Source organism: Corythoichthys intestinalis, chromosome 2, assembly GCF_030265065.1.
Source record: "Corythoichthys intestinalis isolate RoL2023-P3 chromosome 2, ASM3026506v1, whole genome shotgun sequence".
Lineage (NCBI taxonomy): Eukaryota > Metazoa > Chordata > Actinopteri > Syngnathiformes > Syngnathidae > Corythoichthys > Corythoichthys intestinalis.
In genome coordinates, this window is record NC_080396.1 from 8519917 (window position 1) to 8538545 (window position 18629).

General features: G+C 40.4%; 1 protein-coding gene across 3 annotated transcripts in view; it reads right to left on the reverse strand.

The window, feature by feature from the left end:
- nbeal1 (neurobeachin-like 1) overlaps positions 1 to 18629 on the reverse strand; it is a 132472-nt gene that overhangs the window by 22646 nt on the left and 91197 nt on the right. For all 3 annotated transcript variants that reach the window (XM_057818755.1, XM_057818747.1, XM_057818738.1), the window contains 15 exons: positions 12292 to 12580; positions 11902 to 12210; positions 11685 to 11834; positions 11446 to 11603; positions 8329 to 8453; positions 8132 to 8258; positions 7918 to 8066; positions 7718 to 7851; positions 7535 to 7636; positions 3807 to 3902; positions 3605 to 3729; positions 3392 to 3532; positions 1533 to 1663; positions 1355 to 1464; positions 1150 to 1267 (listed from right to left, as the gene is read on the reverse strand). In XM_057818755.1, the coding sequence (XP_057674738.1) occupies positions 1150 to 1267; positions 1355 to 1464; positions 1533 to 1663; positions 3392 to 3532; positions 3605 to 3729; positions 3807 to 3902; positions 7535 to 7636; positions 7718 to 7851; positions 7918 to 8066; positions 8132 to 8258; positions 8329 to 8453; positions 11446 to 11603; positions 11685 to 11834; positions 11902 to 12210; positions 12292 to 12580 (2264 nt within the window). The remainder of the gene's footprint in view (positions 1 to 1149; positions 1268 to 1354; positions 1465 to 1532; positions 1664 to 3391; positions 3533 to 3604; positions 3730 to 3806; positions 3903 to 7534; positions 7637 to 7717; positions 7852 to 7917; positions 8067 to 8131; positions 8259 to 8328; positions 8454 to 11445; positions 11604 to 11684; positions 11835 to 11901; positions 12211 to 12291; positions 12581 to 18629) is intronic.

Below are 18629 nucleotides of genomic sequence, written 5' to 3' on the forward strand. Positions count from 1 at the left end.
TTGAAACATCACTCGGTTCGGGTTAGCATGTCGGCTAGCTGTCACGCCTTTTGGTTTGTTTACATTCTCCGAAGCAGGGGAAGGGAAATGACATATGTCTGAGTTAGGTGTCATAAAATATCGTTCGGGAGGTGCGACAGGAAAGGTGAAGTCGACAGTTTTGACCATTATGGAGTCATTTGACATGTCGTCCTGAATAAGTGCATTTTTATTATTTCATATTCCATTTAGCACAAGACTGTTATTTGTCATGCCATTTATTTAGCAATTGGGGAAAATACTTGGATCAAAAGAATATCCAGTAAAAGTATTGAAGTAAAGAGACAGAAACAATGACATTTTGCAGCTCTCTTCGTCGCGTTTTCCTCGATGTGAATAGTTCCCCCTCGACGGGCTGACTGGTCCTTCTCAAGCCATTTATTTAGCTATTGGGGAAAATGCTTGGGTAAAAAGAATATCGTGTAAAAATATTGGAGTACAGAGACTGAAACAATGACATTTTGGGGCTCTCTTCGTCGCGTTTTCCTCGTTCTGAATAATTCCCCCTCATTGGGCTGAATAGTAAAACCGATGAGCCCAGTCTCCCGCTGACGTCATCCATATGTTGGGGACACTAGAGCCCTATAATGGTAGGCGTGGCTAACCGGCAGATTAAAAGACTAATTTCTCATCATCTGCGCTTTGCTAAATTGTTGTATATAGTCAAATCGTCTCAAAATATGATTCTAATTCACATAATAATGCTATTTAAGACTTTTTTTTTCTCCTGTCGTATGCTCTCTCTCTCATATGCTCACATCTGTTTTGTTTTCTCCTAGATTCAGGTAAGTTGGAGAAGTTGTCAAATCATATTATTACCGTAAATATTGTCAGTTTATGCTAATGTTTTTAACTACCAATGTGCTATGCTTGTGCTGTGTTTCACCAGTCAGTAAAATGACATTTTTGTATCTGTACACAAGCTTTGTTTTCTTGTATTCTTCTATGTATTGGTGCTAAAATTAGGGTGCGCGTTAAAAACGGGTACAATAATTTTCCCTTGATTTTACAAGTAAATTTGGGATGCGTATTATACACGGGTGCGCCTTATATTCGGGAAATTACGGTACTTTGCTAGAGTGAATGTAACTAAGGAAAATATGGTTTTACCCTCGTAAGTGCAGTAGTAGAAAACATTGAGGGCCTCCACCGCCGCAGGACCTCTCTGCTTGTAACCGAAAATCAGATCAATCCACTCATTAAGGTGCGCCGACACATATTCTGACTCCTGTTGCGGCGACAGTCACACAAGTCATAAAGATTTATAACAATAGCAGGGCAGTCAAAGAGCACATGAACTAGAACAAAAGCTCACCAGGGCTTTGCGGTGTTTATAAATGAAGTCCTCAGGGGACTTGGCCCATTTGGGCAGAATGACATCATTGACTTTTTCTTTAGTTATCTGCCGGCGACCCAGGTCAAAATCTGAATGATGAAAGAGCATAAGTAACGATATTTTATGGTAAACGCGACGACTTGCAATCAATTCTCACCGTTGTGGTTCTCAAGAAACTCTGGGAAATAGAAAAACTCAGGGATGAGCTCCTTGACATCATTTGGGTTGTCCATGAGAGTCAGCCATGTAGCTGGAATGGAGTGGAATTGGCGGTCGGCACAGTCGAACCTAAAAACAGACGACACCGGAACATGTGATCTACAAAATGTTAATATTATGACGGTAACCCTGTCATGTATACAGTGGGGCAAATAAGTATTTAGTCAACCACCAAATGTGCAAGTTCTCCAACTTGAAAAGATTAGAGAGGCCTGTAATTGTCAACATGGGTAAAATACGAAATAAATAAAGCATGTTTATTTCATAATACACGCGGTATTTTATGCTCCTGAATGATATGGACCGCTTGGATGTGTGTGGAAGCGGTCGCTATATTTATTTAGGTTTTTGAATCCCGCGCCATGAAAATGAGTGTTTTCCGGCTTCGGTCTTGAGGAGGAGGGCGCTGTGACGTGTACGGGTGAAGGCCTCCTACTAAACAGCCGTACTGTTGTGTATGAGGACTAAGGATTCAGCTGATTTTGCGGATTAATACGTTTATTTTTCGCATCACGCCAGCCAAACGGCTGCAGAAAATCTTGCTTTATGAGGGAGAGGCGTGTGCGCCTTTTTAGAGTTTCAAAAGGTTCCCATTCACCGTTGATATTGGCCAAGCCCTACTACTGTGGGACCATTGGACTTACGAGGAAGTGAGTAAACATCTTGTTTTGTAATATGTCAAATATGAATACAGCGATTACAAAGTAAACACTACAAACTTTCTTTAAATAAAGGACTACTTACGTTTGATCATTGATAGGCATGTAAAAAGCTCTCCTCGTGCACATTAGCTGCACGTTAGCTGGACAACAACTGCAGTCACCCTCCTCCAGGGAACGAACTGTAAATGGCTCTCCGCCGGGTGGTTTGCCGATCCGCGAAGACAATCGACAACCCAGTCGTCATGTCAAATAATCCGGGCTAGTTATGTGTGATTTTCCGCTTCGAAGACTTTGAAACATCACTCGGTTCGGGTTAGCATGTCGGCTAGCTGTCACGCCTCTTGGTTTGTTTACATTCTCCGAAGCCGGGGAAGGGAAATGACATATGTCCGATTTAGGTATCATAAAATATTGTTTGTTTATTATTTCATATTCCAGTTAGCACAAGACTGTTATTTGTCATGACCATGCCATTTATTTAGCAATTGGGGAAAATACTTGGATAAAAAGAATATCCTGTAAAAATATTGAAGAGACAGAAACAATGACATTTTGCAGCTCTCTTCGTCGCGTTTTCCTCGTTGTGAATAGTTCCCCCTCGACAGGCTGACTGGTCCTTCTCAAGCCATTTATATAGCTATTGGGGAAAAATACTTGGATAAAAAGAATATCCTGTAAAAATATTGGAGTAGAGAGACTGAAACACTGACATTTTGCGGCTCTCTTCGTCGCGTTTTCCTCGTTCTGAATAATTCCCCCTCACTGGGCTGAATAGTAAAACCGATGAGCCCATTCTCCCGCTGACGTCGTCCACCTGTTGGGGACGCTAGAGCCCTATAATGGTAGGCGTGGCTAACCAGCAGATTAAAAGACTAATTTCTCGTCATCTGCGCTTTGCTAAATTGTTGTATATAGTCGAATCTTCTCAAAATATGATTCTAATACACATAATAATGCTATTTAAGACTTTTTTTCTCCAGTCGTATGCTCTTTAAATCGTAATTCAAGGCATCATTTTGAGTAGAGATGCGACCGAGCATTCGGTGCCATAAACTTTCGGCTGAAAATAGCTAAACTTGCATTTTCGGTTCTCGGTTGACGTCGTGAGTGTCCACTGTCGAGGTGTTCTGCTTACCGTCCGCTCTGTAGTTGGATGTGTAGGGAAGTGAAGGGCTCAACTCTGATCAGGTAGTGCATCACCCCAGCGGCACTTGAATAATGGGTGCCATAATGGAACTTGTCAACGGTTCCCGTTGGGTCCTCAAAACTTTCATACCTGACAAACATGAGCTCCTGTTAGTGAACTTGTATAGCTAATGTATAAAAGAGAAGAAAGTAAGTAGCATACTTCTCCCTAACAGCCTTAGCATTGCGGGTGTTTTGTACTGCCACAGGTTTTGATAAGTCCCGGAATACCAGGGGATCTGAAAGGTCGAGTTCTTCGGAAGTGTAGTCTGCCAGAATCCAGGGAAACTATTGACAAATGTTAATAGGTTATAAACCAATTGGAAGATACTTCAGATCTCCATGTCTTCAATCAAGGTACATACCACTGGATATTGGGCCAGATCGTTGTATGTTCTGCCAGCTATTGTGTTGAGTTGCATCAGGTAATCAAAGTTGGAAATCTCTCGGTTGACCCATTTCTGAAGATATTTTGAGATCCAAAAGCAGATGACATTTAAGCACCAGGTCATTAAATACATATAAATATGGCGGAAAACACTCAGGTGACATGAAGTTCCGCTCAGAGACCCCCCAATTTGGCCAACTTTCAAAATTGTCCGATATGCATGTGTGGTACACCATTGGAACGCTTAAAATCTCAATTTTCTGGGGGAAGAAACGTTTTGAACAGGAGGGCATTTTCGAAAAAAATAAAATAAATAAATAAACAGCAAAACCCTAACTGGAGGCGAGAGCAGAATTAAAGACACCATGATTTTAACGAGATATTATGATGTACTTACCTTGTTTCAATCCAAAAACTCCATGTAGCATCTATCATCGAGTGTCAAGACCCAGATGTGAATGGCCACATCTGGATTTTTGGGGATTTAATGGGTGAAAAATGGTCATATAACAAGGGTCGAGATACAGAAATCTCAGACATCAAGGAGTGGTCAAGATGTTTTTTTCATTTATTTACCCTTTTAAACGTTTTGTTTTTTTCAATTTTTCTTTGTTTGGATCGATTATTTATCATCCAACATATTGGAGGAAATGCGACAGTAACAAAAAAATACAATTAAGCGAAAGTTATGAGGTAGATATCCGTGACTTTTTTACAGACAGTTTTTTTCATTGTGACGTCATTTGTTTAAAAGTTTACAATATGCGAGTAAATATTTTTTTAAGTCTTTTTTTTTTTTTTTTTTTTTTTAAACGAAATATTAGACATCAATTAATGATTCTAAGCTAAAAATGACAGACATTTTGAATAATAAATATAATTAATTACCTTTGTTTTTTGGCTGGGTTGAAGCAAAAGTGGTTGCGCGACGTCTGTAAATGGGGGTTTCCAGGGTAAAATGGACAAATTTAAAATAGTTTGGGGGCTTAATGCGCCATGAATCTGCTATGGCAGCTGATGGGGGAAAATATTATGTGATGCCTTAACATTAGCACATTATGCCTTTATGATGTATAATTGCTTCTGTGACCTAGATTGTAACAACTTCTATTGTTTTTTACCTTGGGTCCCATAGTTAGGCGGGAATCTCACAGGATAACTTGTTTTGCACCATAGTACGCGCATGAGTCCCATAGTTAGGAGGGCATCTCACGAGATAACTTGTTATGCACCATAGTACGCGCTTGAGTTCCATAGTTAGGAGGGAATCCCACGAGATAACTTAAATAAACATTCTACTTTAACCGCTGGGAGCCTCAACTGGGGGGGAATCTCATACCCCTGCGGTTTGTCTCGCGAGTTCAGGTGGTGCGTTTTCGTGGGGGCAGGGAGTGGCCACCCGTGTCCCCGCGTCAGACGTACCTATAAAAGAGTCAGGAGACCCCCAACTCCCCGGAAGTCTGCCAGAGGATTACGTTCGGGTCGCCTGGCTTTGTTCCTTTGCCGCTTTGTTACCACTTGTTCTTGTTTTTGATGTGTGTTTGCTTGCTCTTGTGGGACAGTAATCAAAAAATCTCATTTATTCTGCATTTTCTAATCAATAAACATCGTCTATTGAGCAAAAGTGTGCTGGTTGCTGACACACCACGAACCCGGAAATTTCGGACAACAGCAGCATATAGACATATTGTTCTATCAAACACAACAGTTCTTCAGTTCTAAAATACAGCAGTTTATTTTAAAGAGGGGTGCAAGAGCAGAAACTGCTTTACAACTGTTGTGTTTGATAGAGCAATATGTCTATATGCTGCCATAGCAGATTCATGGCGCATTAAGTCCCCGAACTATTTTAATTTATCCATTTTACCCCGGAAACCCCCGTTTACTGACATCGAGCAACCGCTTTTGTTTCAACCTAGCCATAAAAAGAATGTAAGCAATCGTATTTATTATTCGAAATGTCTGTCATTTTTAGCTAAGAATTATTAATTGATGTCTAATATTTAGTTATATATATATAAAAAAAAAAAACGACTTAAAAAAATTATTCACTCGCATATTTTAAACTTTTAAACAAATTACATCACAATGAAAAAACTAGCGTCTGTAAAAAAAAAAGTCACGGATATCTACCTCATAACTATCGCTTAATTGTATTTTTTTTCGTTTCTGTCGCATTTTCCCCGATACGTTAGATGATAAATAATCGATCAAAGAAACAAAGAAAATCGATCAATCGAGCAAAGGAAAAAAAAAAAAAAAAAACGTTTAAAAGGGTTAATAAATGAAAAAGAACATCTTGACCACTACTTGATGTCTGTGATTTCTGCATTGCGACCCTTGTTATACAGGGTGACCCAAAAAAAACCTTACACTGCCATAATACAACTTAAATGCCATGTTTATTCAGCTTAGAATTAGAATTTAATCACAAATTATACATTATTGTAAAGAACATGTACAGTACACTCTATTTTTCAATGTGTCCTCCCGTAAGTGTCACAACAGCCTCCAGGCGCCTGCGGAACGCTTGACAGGTCTTCTTTATGTAGGATGCTGTCATCTTTTCCCAAGATCTAACAATGGACCTCTCCAAGGCTGCCACAGAAGGTTGTGGCTTCTTACAGGCACTGTCCTCCACAGTTGCCCATATGTTATAATCCTGGGGATTGAGATCTGGACTCTGGGGTGGACACATATCACCTTGTCAATCAACTTTTTGGTCCGCACAGATCGGGTTTTCCAGACCCAGGTTTTCGTGAGGCTGTTCCAGTATCTTTCAGCTTCTTTTTAACTTTGTAGACTGCACATCTGGATATTCTCAGATTTGCTGCAATGTCAGTAGGTGTCAGACCGGCACGCAGCAATTCAGGTACAGCTAAAGTTTTCTTCACTTTCAGCAGAAGCACAGGAATTGTAGAGACGAGAGATTACCAGCTGGATTGAGTGACCTTAATGAATCACTTAAGCATGACAACCTATTTAGATATGTTTCAATGGCTTTTAAACAAGCAGTCAACTGAGTGTAAACTTTTTTTTGGGTCACCCTGTATTACCATATTTCACCCATAAAATCCCCCCAAAATCCGGCTGTGTCCATTCACATCTGTGTCTTGACACTCGATGATACATGCTACATGGAGTTTTTGGATTGAAACAAGGTAAGTACGCGATAATATCTTGTTAAAATCATGGTGTCTTTAATTATGCTGTCACGTGCTCTCACCTCGAGTTATGCTGTTTAGAAATGTTTTATTTTTTTTAAAATCCCATCCTGTTCAAAAATTTTCTTCCCCCAGAAAATTGAGATTTTAAGCTTTCCAATGATGTATCACACATACATATAGGACAATTTTGAAATTTTCGCCAAATTGGGGGTCTCAGAGTGGAACTTCAAGTCACCTGAGAGTTTCATAGAGTTGTTCGATAATAACTTTTTAACCGATATCCTGATATTGTCCAACTCTAAAAATCCGATACCGGTATATGCGGTCGTGGACTTAACATATTATAGCTAATTGTATTGTGATGCCCCGCTGGATCCTTTAATAATGATAAATGTAACAACTATGTAACAGTATGGCCTAAACAGGTATTGACAAACCGGTATCAGTATTGACTAAACCTCAATGGCATGTGGGATTGTGTAACAACTTAAATTTTGTTTATTCCATGAACTAATGTTAACTCAATAAATACCCTAACCTGTGTTAGTCCAGAGGCCTTCAGGAGCTCTTGCGGTGACCGGGTTCCATACAAACTGAGGGATCTCAGTAGCAACATGCGGTCATACACCTTATTTCTTGCCTGTAAGTGTGGAAAACACAGCAGAGTATTGCTTTCATCAAGAATCCCAAGACACATTCAGTGAAGCAGATAGGTCATCACCTCTTTCTTGAAGTTGAGAAAGTAGTTGGTTTGGTCAATAAGGAATATTTCCAGAGCGGAACGTCGTAGATTATATCGCCTTAGGTGGACCTCACGGATCTGACTCAGGGGCCATTTGAAGTCATGGCCCACACCTTCAGCAAAATGGAAGTCAATTCATTATATTGGATGCAATTTAGTACTGTTGCTTCCTAACACACCTTCGTCCTTCTCTTGGCTGCTGTCGTAGAAATAGATGTGCTGGGTGGTGAGTTCCAGTCGGCCGGGTACTACATCAACCACTGTCACCAGCTGGCAATCTTCCCACAGAATAAGTTTCTCCTTTTGACCTGCCTCCTCTGCTTCAATTCTGTAAGAAAATACAGAAAATATTATCCAACTGTTCAGATTTGAGGTTTCTAAAGATCAACGTACTGGTTATTTGCTGCTGCCAAGTCATCCTCTGGCAGCTCCAAAATGTCGTCTTCCAGGTTGGTGACTTTGACCTGCTTCACAGCCTCCAGCAGGAGAGATTCCGGGTTGATAAACTGCTGATGAACACCTGAGCATAGTCACCATGTTGCAATATTAATACCAGGAGAGAAAAATATTGAAACAAGTTTTTGTCTTACCGAGGTTGTCTCGCAGGGCACTGGCCTCCCGATACGGGTCAAAGTTGTAATTACGAATCAACTTTAGCCTCATGCGGGAAAAGTTCTCAGCGCTGGAGAGCTTCCAGTGCATCGTCTTTAGATGCCTGTTGCAAAAAGATCAAAGTTTTCTTCAGCTGAATGCAAACTTGTCCCCCCCCCCCCCCCCCAAAAAACCCGCATTTGCGGGTGAACAGAATATTTTGCGGGGTCATTCGGAAAATTCACTGTGTCGTGTGAAAATTCCGGTCATTTTGATATTGAACGGTGACAATCGGTTTGGTTTGTGCGGCACTCCGAAGAAACGCCATTCAAAAAGAAAAAGACTTGTTACGGGGGCTAACAGAAAATACCGTAATTTCCCGAATATAACGTGCACTTTTTCCCCCAAAATCAACTTGTAAAATCATGATGCGCATTATACATGGGTACAGGGGTGGAGACAGAAATATATATATATATATATATACTGTATATACAGTGAGGAGAAAAAGTATTTGATACACTGCCAATGGGTTTTCCCATTGGCAGTACAGTGCCTTGCAAAAGTATTCGGCCCCCTTGAACCTTGCAACCTTTCGCCACATTTCAGGCTTCAAACATAAAGATGTAAAATTTTAATTTTTTGTCAAGAATCAACAACAAGTGGGACACAATCGTGAAGTGGAACAAAATTTATTGGATAATTGAAACTTTTTTAACAAATAAAAAACTGAAAAGTGGGGCGTGCAATATTATTCGGCCCCCTTGCGTTAATACTTTGTAGCGCCACCTTTTGCTCCAATTACAGCTGCAAGTCGCTTGAGGTATGTTTCTATCAGTTTTGCACATCGAGAGACTGACATTCTTGCCCATTCTTCCTTGCAAAACAGCTCCAGCTCAGTGAGGTTGGATGGAGAGTGTTTGTGAACAGCAGTCTTCAGCTCTTTCCACAGATTCTCGATTGGATTCAGGTCTGGACTTTGACTTGGCCATTCTAACAAGGGGGCCGAATACTTTTGCAAGGCACTGTATATCAAATACTTGTTCTCCCCACTGTATATTAGGCATGTGCCGGTATGAGATTTTGACGGTACGATAACCGTGAGCAAAAATACCGCTGTTTTACGGTATCACGGTATTGCAATTATAGCTCCAAAATGTGTTATTTTGAGAGGTATGGGTTAAAAAAAAAAAAAAAAAAAAAAAAAAAAAAACTTCTTTCCGGGATTTTTTTTATTTTTCAGAAAATATTTGCAAATTGGAACATGAATATTATGTTAAAATAAATAAATAAACAAAAAAATATTTTAAATAAGATTAAAATAAATAGAACTTATAGACTGCCCACAGCCACAGCTCAGGTTGCTCAAGATTGGAGCAAGAACTAAATTAATTGCTATAAAAAAGTAAAAACACTTCTAAATAAAATTGAAAAATATTGACTGTACTTTTTTTTTTTTTTTTTTGAGGGGGCAAAAGCTCAAGTGAAGTTTCGCCATTTTCGGCCACTGTGTCAACTCGAGTCTACATGTCATGCCTTTGTGTTAAAAAGATGCATAATTCATAAGTTAATAAGTTAAAAATGGATAAGTTAGTTAAAATGTGAATGTTGTTGTGTGAAAACACTGGGAGTGAGACCTCTCCTTGTCCAGCGAGTGTACATTTGTGCTTAGGGCAAGATCATCTGTCGCAATTAGGGATTTTTGAGTTTATCCCTTTTCCTTCATTCAAGCTTGTTTCTCAGTGGCCTTGAGATTTATAGCCTCGACGAAGTTGCTCTCCCAGCTAAGACTAAGCTAACATTCGTCTTTGTAAGTTTTTAGTTAATTTGTATTTTGAATTTGAAAGGAAAATGTGTGTTTTGTTTTTGGCGAACTTTTTCATGGATGACTTCCTCACATTCTGTTGCGTTTGTGCTAATGAAGCTACTCACACGTGTAAAACACTATTGTACAATGTTTTAAAACTGTATATTACAGTTACCATGATTTGAGACCTCCGAAAATTCAAGAAAAGTACGCCTTTTGTTTGGAGTGTTTCTTTTTTGGTGTTTAGCAGAATAGCGTCACTGACACACACACATCAACAACCGGAGAGGGAGGGGTAAGCGCTGCTGCTCCAAGATACTTCTGGCTGCATTTGAGACTTGTAAAATAGCGAATACCGTACTACGGTATGACGGAAAATTTTAGTGGTTTTGAATTGAAACACCGTGACGTTTTCATACCACGGTAAACCTTGAAACTGGTAACCAGCACATGCCTAATATATATATATATATATATATATATACACACACACCGATTTTTTTTTTTGACACGGCCACGTTGTGTTGAAGAATAGTATGCGGTGATCCATTGGCGACCATTACGGTAAGTGACGTCAACATTTTGTTTTGGTAATACTTCATTCTGATTGGTCGAATTATTTCGTCTGTGTTAAATTCTGCTTTTTTCCACTCTTCATAAAGCACAGAATTTAGTTTCTTGAAGTCATTTGAGTCAACGTTTATTGCAGCTCCGCAACTCGGACCATAACAAACGTAGCAACACAGACTTCCTGTGTGTGTCCGTCAACCATATCTGTCTCTCGGGAAACTCAAACCCAAATAACAATAGTTCCTATTGTTACTGTCTAGTCTACAGCGATGCGCGCTTTCCGATTTCCAACATAAATCCTCACTTTTATTTTACCGTATCAATTCATGGAAGAAACATTTATTCATCATGATGAAACGAGCCAGTTATACAACAGCCTTTAAAAGAAAAGTCACATCAGTTTTTTTTTTCTCCTGGATTCTGGTAAGTTGAAGAAGTTGTCAGATCATATTATTACTGTACATATTGTCAGTTTACGGTAATGTTTTGAACTACCAATGTGCTATGCTGGTGCTGTGTTTCACCAGTCAGTAAAATGACATTTGTGTATCTGTACACGAGCTCTGTTTTCTTGTATTCTTCTATTTATTGGTGCTAAAATTAGGGTGTGCTTTATAAACGGGTACAATAATTTCCCCTAGATTTTACAAGTAAATTTGGGGTGCGCATTATACACGGGTGCGTCTTATATTTGGGAAATTACAGTAACTGCAATAAATGCAAACTGAGACAATTGTACCTTTCAGCCCAGGGCCCCCTTTCACAAACAAGGCCCCTCCGAGCTGCCTTCCACTGTCTGATAGAGGCACTGGTCTGGCTATGCTGTTGCTTTAACATGCTGTTGTACCTCAGGTTCTCCTGGCGGCTTCGACGGGAGAAGGGCTCGACAAACTGCTCCTGATATGACAAGAACGGATGACAAGTTAACACGTGGCAATTCTAGCTTGATTCAAATTCAACTACATGAGTCCATTTAACCTGAAAGCAGATCTTGCTCTCCCCCCTTTCTCGCTCTCTCCTGTGCAGGCTGACCATGAAGGCCTCATAGCACTCCTTCCAATAGAGTGCCATGCTCTCATGACCCTGACTGAAGGTCTCAATTTCATACTGCTTCATGTACGGAATAATCTGAACAAATAGGGAAAAACTTTATTAATTCTGTCATCTCATCATATCACTTAGCACATTCTCGTACATATTTATCCAGATAGACACGCCACTCGGGTGAATTGCAGTATATCTGGAAGTCTTCAAAGAAAGACGGGCTGCCGTTGGTGTCGGGCAGTTGGGGCAGGTGTAGCTCCATATAGAGGATGCGGTGAACTTTGGAGAGGAGTGTTCGCAGCAGCGGAACCAAGAATGAGTATTTCTCCTCTGTCTTTTCCTGGACAGAGCGCCGCAGGATGCACTCAACCTTCCCCAGCAGGTAGCAAGCCTCATCCTGACTGGATATTTCCTTCATTTGTAGAATAAAATTGAGCTTGGCGGTGGCTAAGGCGCACACCTGCAACGTCAGAAAAATAATTATTTTCATGACTACAGTTGCAAAAATTTCTGACAAATTAAAAAAATTTAAAAAGTTAACCTCTGGTTCCTCTTGGGCCATGAAGCCTAGCAACAATCGGAGTCCAACTTGGGAGAGCTGGAACCACTGCGTGCCAGCAGAGTACCACACCATGAGGCAGTCCATCAGTGTCACAGTTTCCTCTAGCACCTTCTCTGTCCACAAGGCTGGGTTGATCAAGCCTTCAGCTTGTAGAAAATCTTGCACGATGTGTAGTAGCCGGACCGCGTTCTCCGTGTGTTGAGGCAATGTGGCAGCTGATGCCTCACGGTTGTCAGTCACGGCCCATTCCAGCATACGTTCCATCAGACTTGAAAAAAGTTGCACAGAAGGGAGGGTAGAACATTACCAAACATGCCAGTGGAATCACAAATTTTGGGTGATTTCTAATCAGACAATCACTGAAAATTTAATTGATCTTGTCAGTCAGTTAGCCACGTTAGCCCGCTTAGCATTTGGTAGTACTGTAGACATTCTGGGTCATTAATAAGGGTGTGACAATATATCCAAAGGGTAAGATATCCCAGTATTGTACTCAAAAACTAAGGATGTAACGGTAAATGCATTTGTATTGAACCGTTTCGGTACGTGGTGCTCGGTTCGGAACTGAGGCGTACCAAGCGAGTTTCTGACGTAATGCAGTACTTCTCAAATAGTGGGGCGGGCCCCCCCCAGGGGGGCGCAGAGTGATGCTGGGGGTGGCGCATGTGACCTTGGGGAACATACTTTTTTGCCAAACTAGAATAATGTGTAATTGCACATCTGCTGAGTGGGTGGCAGTGGCGTTCTCATTTTCAGCATGTGTGCAGTATTTTTTAACCAAACAAGAGCACACAGCAAAGAGCACTGGAGATATGAAAAGCTAAGACAAAGAAATAGGACGAAGCGTACGTCGCATTTGGCTTTTTACTTTTAGTACAGTGGGAGACGAGGAAGGACCAGTCTGTTTACTTTGTATAAAAATGTTCACAGCGGACAGCAGGATTTTTTTTATTTTTTATTTTTTCAGCGAAAAGGTGCCGAATATTGCCAACAATTGTCCCGCTTTGTCAGTGTTACATCAGTAAACCAGGGAGCACTGTCAGCCTCACATAAGGTGGCATACCAAGTTGCTCAATGCAAAATAACCCAGCACCACAGCAAAGGAGCTGATACTGCCGGCAGCAAATATAAAAACTGTCCCTCTGTCCAATGGCACTGTCGTTTTTGTTCTATTAAGTTTTGTTTTTTCAGTCTAAAGGTTTGGCATATTGTCCTCTTGAGTTAATGTTGCTAAACAATTTGACTTTAGGATGATTTTTTTTATTTGATTTTTATTTTTTTTCAGTATCAAACGGTCAAAAAATGTATCTTGAGTCGATTTTTACAGTATGGATGTGTTCTTTTTTAACACTTAATTTTTTCTTCTTTAATATTAAAAAGAGGTGAACTTATAATAAGAAGAATTCTGTAGACAAATGATAGTACGGTATATTTACAGTGGCGGCATAGAGTTGGAGGGGCACGGAACGTTTACGTCTTCCTGTGGGGGGGCATAACAGAAAATAATTGAGAAGCACTGACGTAATGTAACCCTTGCTTTTCGAGGCTGTGAGTCGATAGGGTTACAATTTCTTTGGGTAGATTATATTTACTCCGTCTTCTCTACTATAATGAGGACCAACACGGTTGGACAGTATAACCCAGAAACGTCAACGGCGCGACAACGTGGCCGCCGCGAGAACACAGTGAAACGCGGCCTTATAGTCAATCAGCCAGTGCACACCAGTTGCAGCGCGGCTGCGTGTTAGACGCGTCCCAGAAGCGGCTCAACGCGACGCACGCGAAATGAACGGCAGACTTTATTATTTGACACGAGACGCGACCCTCCTGCGTCAATACTACTACCGGTAGCTAGGATCGGGCAGACCGGAAGTCACTCGTGTAAAAATATTGTGGATCCGGTCGATTTTCAAACTAATATGCAATCGTAACCCACTTTTTGAGTCCATCAGATCTCTTGAGTGGTAGATCGGGGCACATTTGACTTGTCTTTGTTGACTTACTGCTGTCTTCTCTGCTATAATAATAACCAACACGGCCCCGTGTTCAATACAAAACCCTCCCACCACAACAAAACAAGTAGGAACTAAAATTCACATAGGAACTAAAGTTATACAACATAAAATATACAATATAAATGAATACTGCATCACATTTGTAAAATATAAACACATAACAAAATAAATAATAGCCCATTTAAACAAAATGAATTGAAATGAGCTAAAACACCTGTAATTAAATAATACGATTAATACACAGATTTTGCTTACACAATTTAATTTATTAATTTCTGTGTGGCGCTTTAACTTGAGAAAATCCACCAATAAAGCTTTTGAAAACTGTTCATAAGAAAAAAAAATGATTCATTGAGGCATTTCATTTGTAAAATACATGTTCAAATCTTTGTCATTGGGATTGCTTTTCTCTTTAGCACAGGACTTTTTTCTTCTTGCTGACCAATACGCGAGGCCTTTGTTGGATTATCTTTAAATACCCGCTACTTTTTGAGCAGAATTCTAGCTTTGTATAGCCTAATGTTCCTATTGTTGAAAGCACAAAGGTGTGTAATAAACAACTAGCACATTTAAATTTTGCATTTTGTTTTCTTTCTGTACCGAAAATGAACAGAACCATGACCTTAAAACCGAGGTACGTACCGAACCGAGATTTTTGTGTACCATTACACCCCTACCCAAAACATTAGCAAGAATCAAAATATCATTCTGAAAAGGTGTCATTGCATAAAAAATAAAAGAACCAACCAGTTGCTACCAAAATTTTCCACTAGAATAGTGTCTCTGTTAACTCATTGGCTGCCATTGATGGTGCAAGATGTTCAATTCTTTTTGACTGGGAGGGGAGCAATGAACATGGGTTACTTTGATTTTGGCTATCTTTTATGCACAATTCCGATTCTTAGTCATATCTGTTTTTTTGGTGTGCCTGTTCAGACTGCCTTTTTCCATTGAGCCTGTTCAAGTATTACACATGCGCACTAACTCGCAACCAACACATGCAGAGCAAACTGACCCGCATGCGCAGAAGCATCAAAACAAATGACTACCCATACTGGCTTTACTTTACTCTAGGGTGAAGATATTTTCATTTCCAAAGAGAGGACACAAATAACACATACACTGCTGGCAAAAAGTATTGGCACTAAGCCTGTCGCAATATGCAATAATTCCATTTATCGCGCGGTATATAAAAATGAAGACGGTAATTTTCCTGAGGCGATTTATCGCTTCGCGTGCACGTGCGCGCGTTTGTCACGTGCGTGCGCGCGTGACGCACGCGCTTGCGGCAGATGTGTGACAGACGTGCTTGACGGCGCTGTTTAAAGTTCAGCTTCCTTGTGCCACTCTGTTTTATTGACTTCTGGGTATGTTCGTTTTATACATTTGAGTTTGAGTGACCGTCATTTAATGGATTGAGGAAGGGCCGAGTGCACTGTCGGCGCACAGCAATGAGCGAGTGGAATGAGGAAGAGGACGAACCAGTCTGCAAAATGTTTTTGGAGGTTGTTTCAACAAAGATGGCCAACAGAATAAATCTACATGCTCATTTGAAACACTATCAACCTCTCTAGTTTTCACTGCTTAGTAAGAAAACTGCATAGCAACAAGCGGAGCCTCCTCGTCACGTTAATTGACAATTAGCTTGATGTGAGAAATAGACGACACCGCGCAAAATAGCGTTCCCTCACGGAAAGTGAAGTCCGCTACATTGCTGAAGAAATGAGACAGTTTTACCTCTGTTAAATGATATTTGATACCTTTGGGAGCCAAATTTTTGTTACTGCTACTTAATTAGTCTGTTTTTCTCTGTTGTTGTTGAAGTGCAATTACTGTTACTGCAACTTTCAAAGTTGCAGCCTATACGCAGACTATGCAGCTGCTTAGGGCCCCTGACCACTAGGGGGCCCCCAATTTGGCAGTTGTTTAATTTATATTCTGTTTTGTTTTCTACAGTTTGCTTTATTTGACTTTTGTGAGTTTTGATACTTGATTACAAGCTTAAAAAAAATAAGTTATTCCTTAACTTCTTTGAAGTTCTTCTTTGAAGTTTGAAGTATGCAGTGCAACAATATCTGATTAATATACAAAATAAGGATGTACGGGTTGGATTGCATGTATGGGTTTCATAATACACTGTGACGAAATGATGGGCCAAAAATATGGGCCCCTTTGCATTATTTTGCTTAGGGCCCCCAAATGGCCTGGGCCGGCCCTGGCTATGTGCCTAAATGCTTCAGTTATTAAGTGCATTTTTTTTTTCTTGAAAAAAGACATTTATTATGTGTTTCTGTGCGGTATTAATAATGTTGTCTTTTACTTGAAAGAGGCATGGTCTATTGTTTTTAGTTGTGATTTCTTAAAAAGTTATTTTTAAATTTAAAAGTAAACATTTATTGCGTTTAAATGGGTGTACTTGATCTATTAATATATACTGTATTCTCACTGTGTTATTGTAAATCCGTTAAAAGGGGACGGGACTTGATAAGCATATGCTTCTCTCGTAAGCCCTTGTCTTATTTTCGTTTTTTTCGGGTTGCTCATATCACATCTTGCAACTGTCAATGATACCGATGATGATGACAACAAACAAACGCAAATTTATTTATTTTTTTTGGTGGGTGGGGGGCGCAATAATATCGCATATCGCAATAATTTATGAGATTATTTATCACCCACTAAAATTTGTTATCGCGACAGGCCTAATTGGCACCCCAGCAATTCTGTCAGATAATTCTCAATTTCTCCTAGAAAATGATTGCAATTACAAATGCTTTGGTTGTAAAATCTTCATTTATTTTGCTTGCAATCAAAAAACTTGGTAGCACAACCTTCAGACGAAATAACTGCGAACAACCGCTTCCGGGATCCATCAATGCGATTCTTATAATGCTTTGCTGGAATTTTAGACCATTCTTCTTTGGCCAACTGCTCCAGGTCTCAGATTTGAAGGGAGCCTTCTCCAAACTGCCATTTACAGATCTCTCTACAGTAGGGCTGCAGCTACCGAATATTTTAGTAGTCGATTAATCGATGGACTAGTTAGTTCGAATAATCGAGTAATCGGATGAGGAACATGAAAAATTAAAATACCTGAGCTGAGCCTCAAATGAGGATCCATGTACAACAAAAGAACAATTGGCTAACTTACATAGCAAAAGTCCCAGTTGAAGCCTGGGACCGTGTGCTTTGGTCCGATGAGACCAAGATTGAGCTTTTTGGCAACAAACACTCTAAGTGGGTCTGGCGTGCCACGAAAGATCCGCACATGCTGAAAAGCACCTCATACCCACTGTGAAGTATGGGGGTGGGTCAGTGATGCTGTGGGGCTGTTTCACTTCCAAAGGCCCTGGGAACCTTGTTAGGGTGCATGGCATCCAGGGGTCGCGTTAACCGAATATTTTCCGTCGTTGACCGGTTTTTTAAAACGGTGACGGAAAAACTGAAGTCCGTCCCTCATTTTGACAGGTTGCAATTCACACCCCAGACCACAGGGTGGCGAGTGAGCATATTAATTAGCTATTGTCTCTCTTAATGCATGACGTCGTTGGCTATTCTGTCAGACTATTGTAGCGTCACCGGGGTCTGGCGGCGGCACCGTGATTGACACATCAACGCGAGGTTCTTATTGGTGCACCCGGTGTGCCAGCGCGTCATCCAATTGGTGGACTAGGTTGCCGCCTGTGTATAGACCCCAATCACATGACGTCACAACTCCGCCCCCCTGACTGGAGCTGCCATATTGTGTGTCAGCTAGTCGTGTTTACACATTACCGCTACGTACATGCCTCCTATTACGGCGTGTTTTCCTGCTCGTTAACATTAATAATCAAAATGGTGAAGGCGTGTGTGGCGGTTGGTTGCAGTAACAGAGAAGATAGACGGAGAGACTTGAAGTTCTACCGTATTCTGAGAGACCCGAAGAGGAGAGCGAGATGGACTGCTGTAATTCGACAAGAAATCTGGGCACCAAACGATCACCACAGACTATGTAGTAGTCATTTTATATCTGGTAAGATGCATTTAATATATATTTAGAAGATTTTGGGCTGACAACCACAATTAAGATCATTGTGTGACGTTGGTGATTGGGGTCTATATAGTTGCCTGCCTTCTTTGGGGGCGGAGTTGTTGTTTTGTTGGTGTTGTTGGCAGTAAGCAGAGTAAAAAGAGGGAGAAAAATACGACTTCCGGGTCTAATTTTTCGCCGCCAATTAAGCGTTACAATATTAATTAAAAATGAATGAAAACTAAATACTATTGAATATGTCATCATTATCATTTAAAAAATTTAAGTGACGG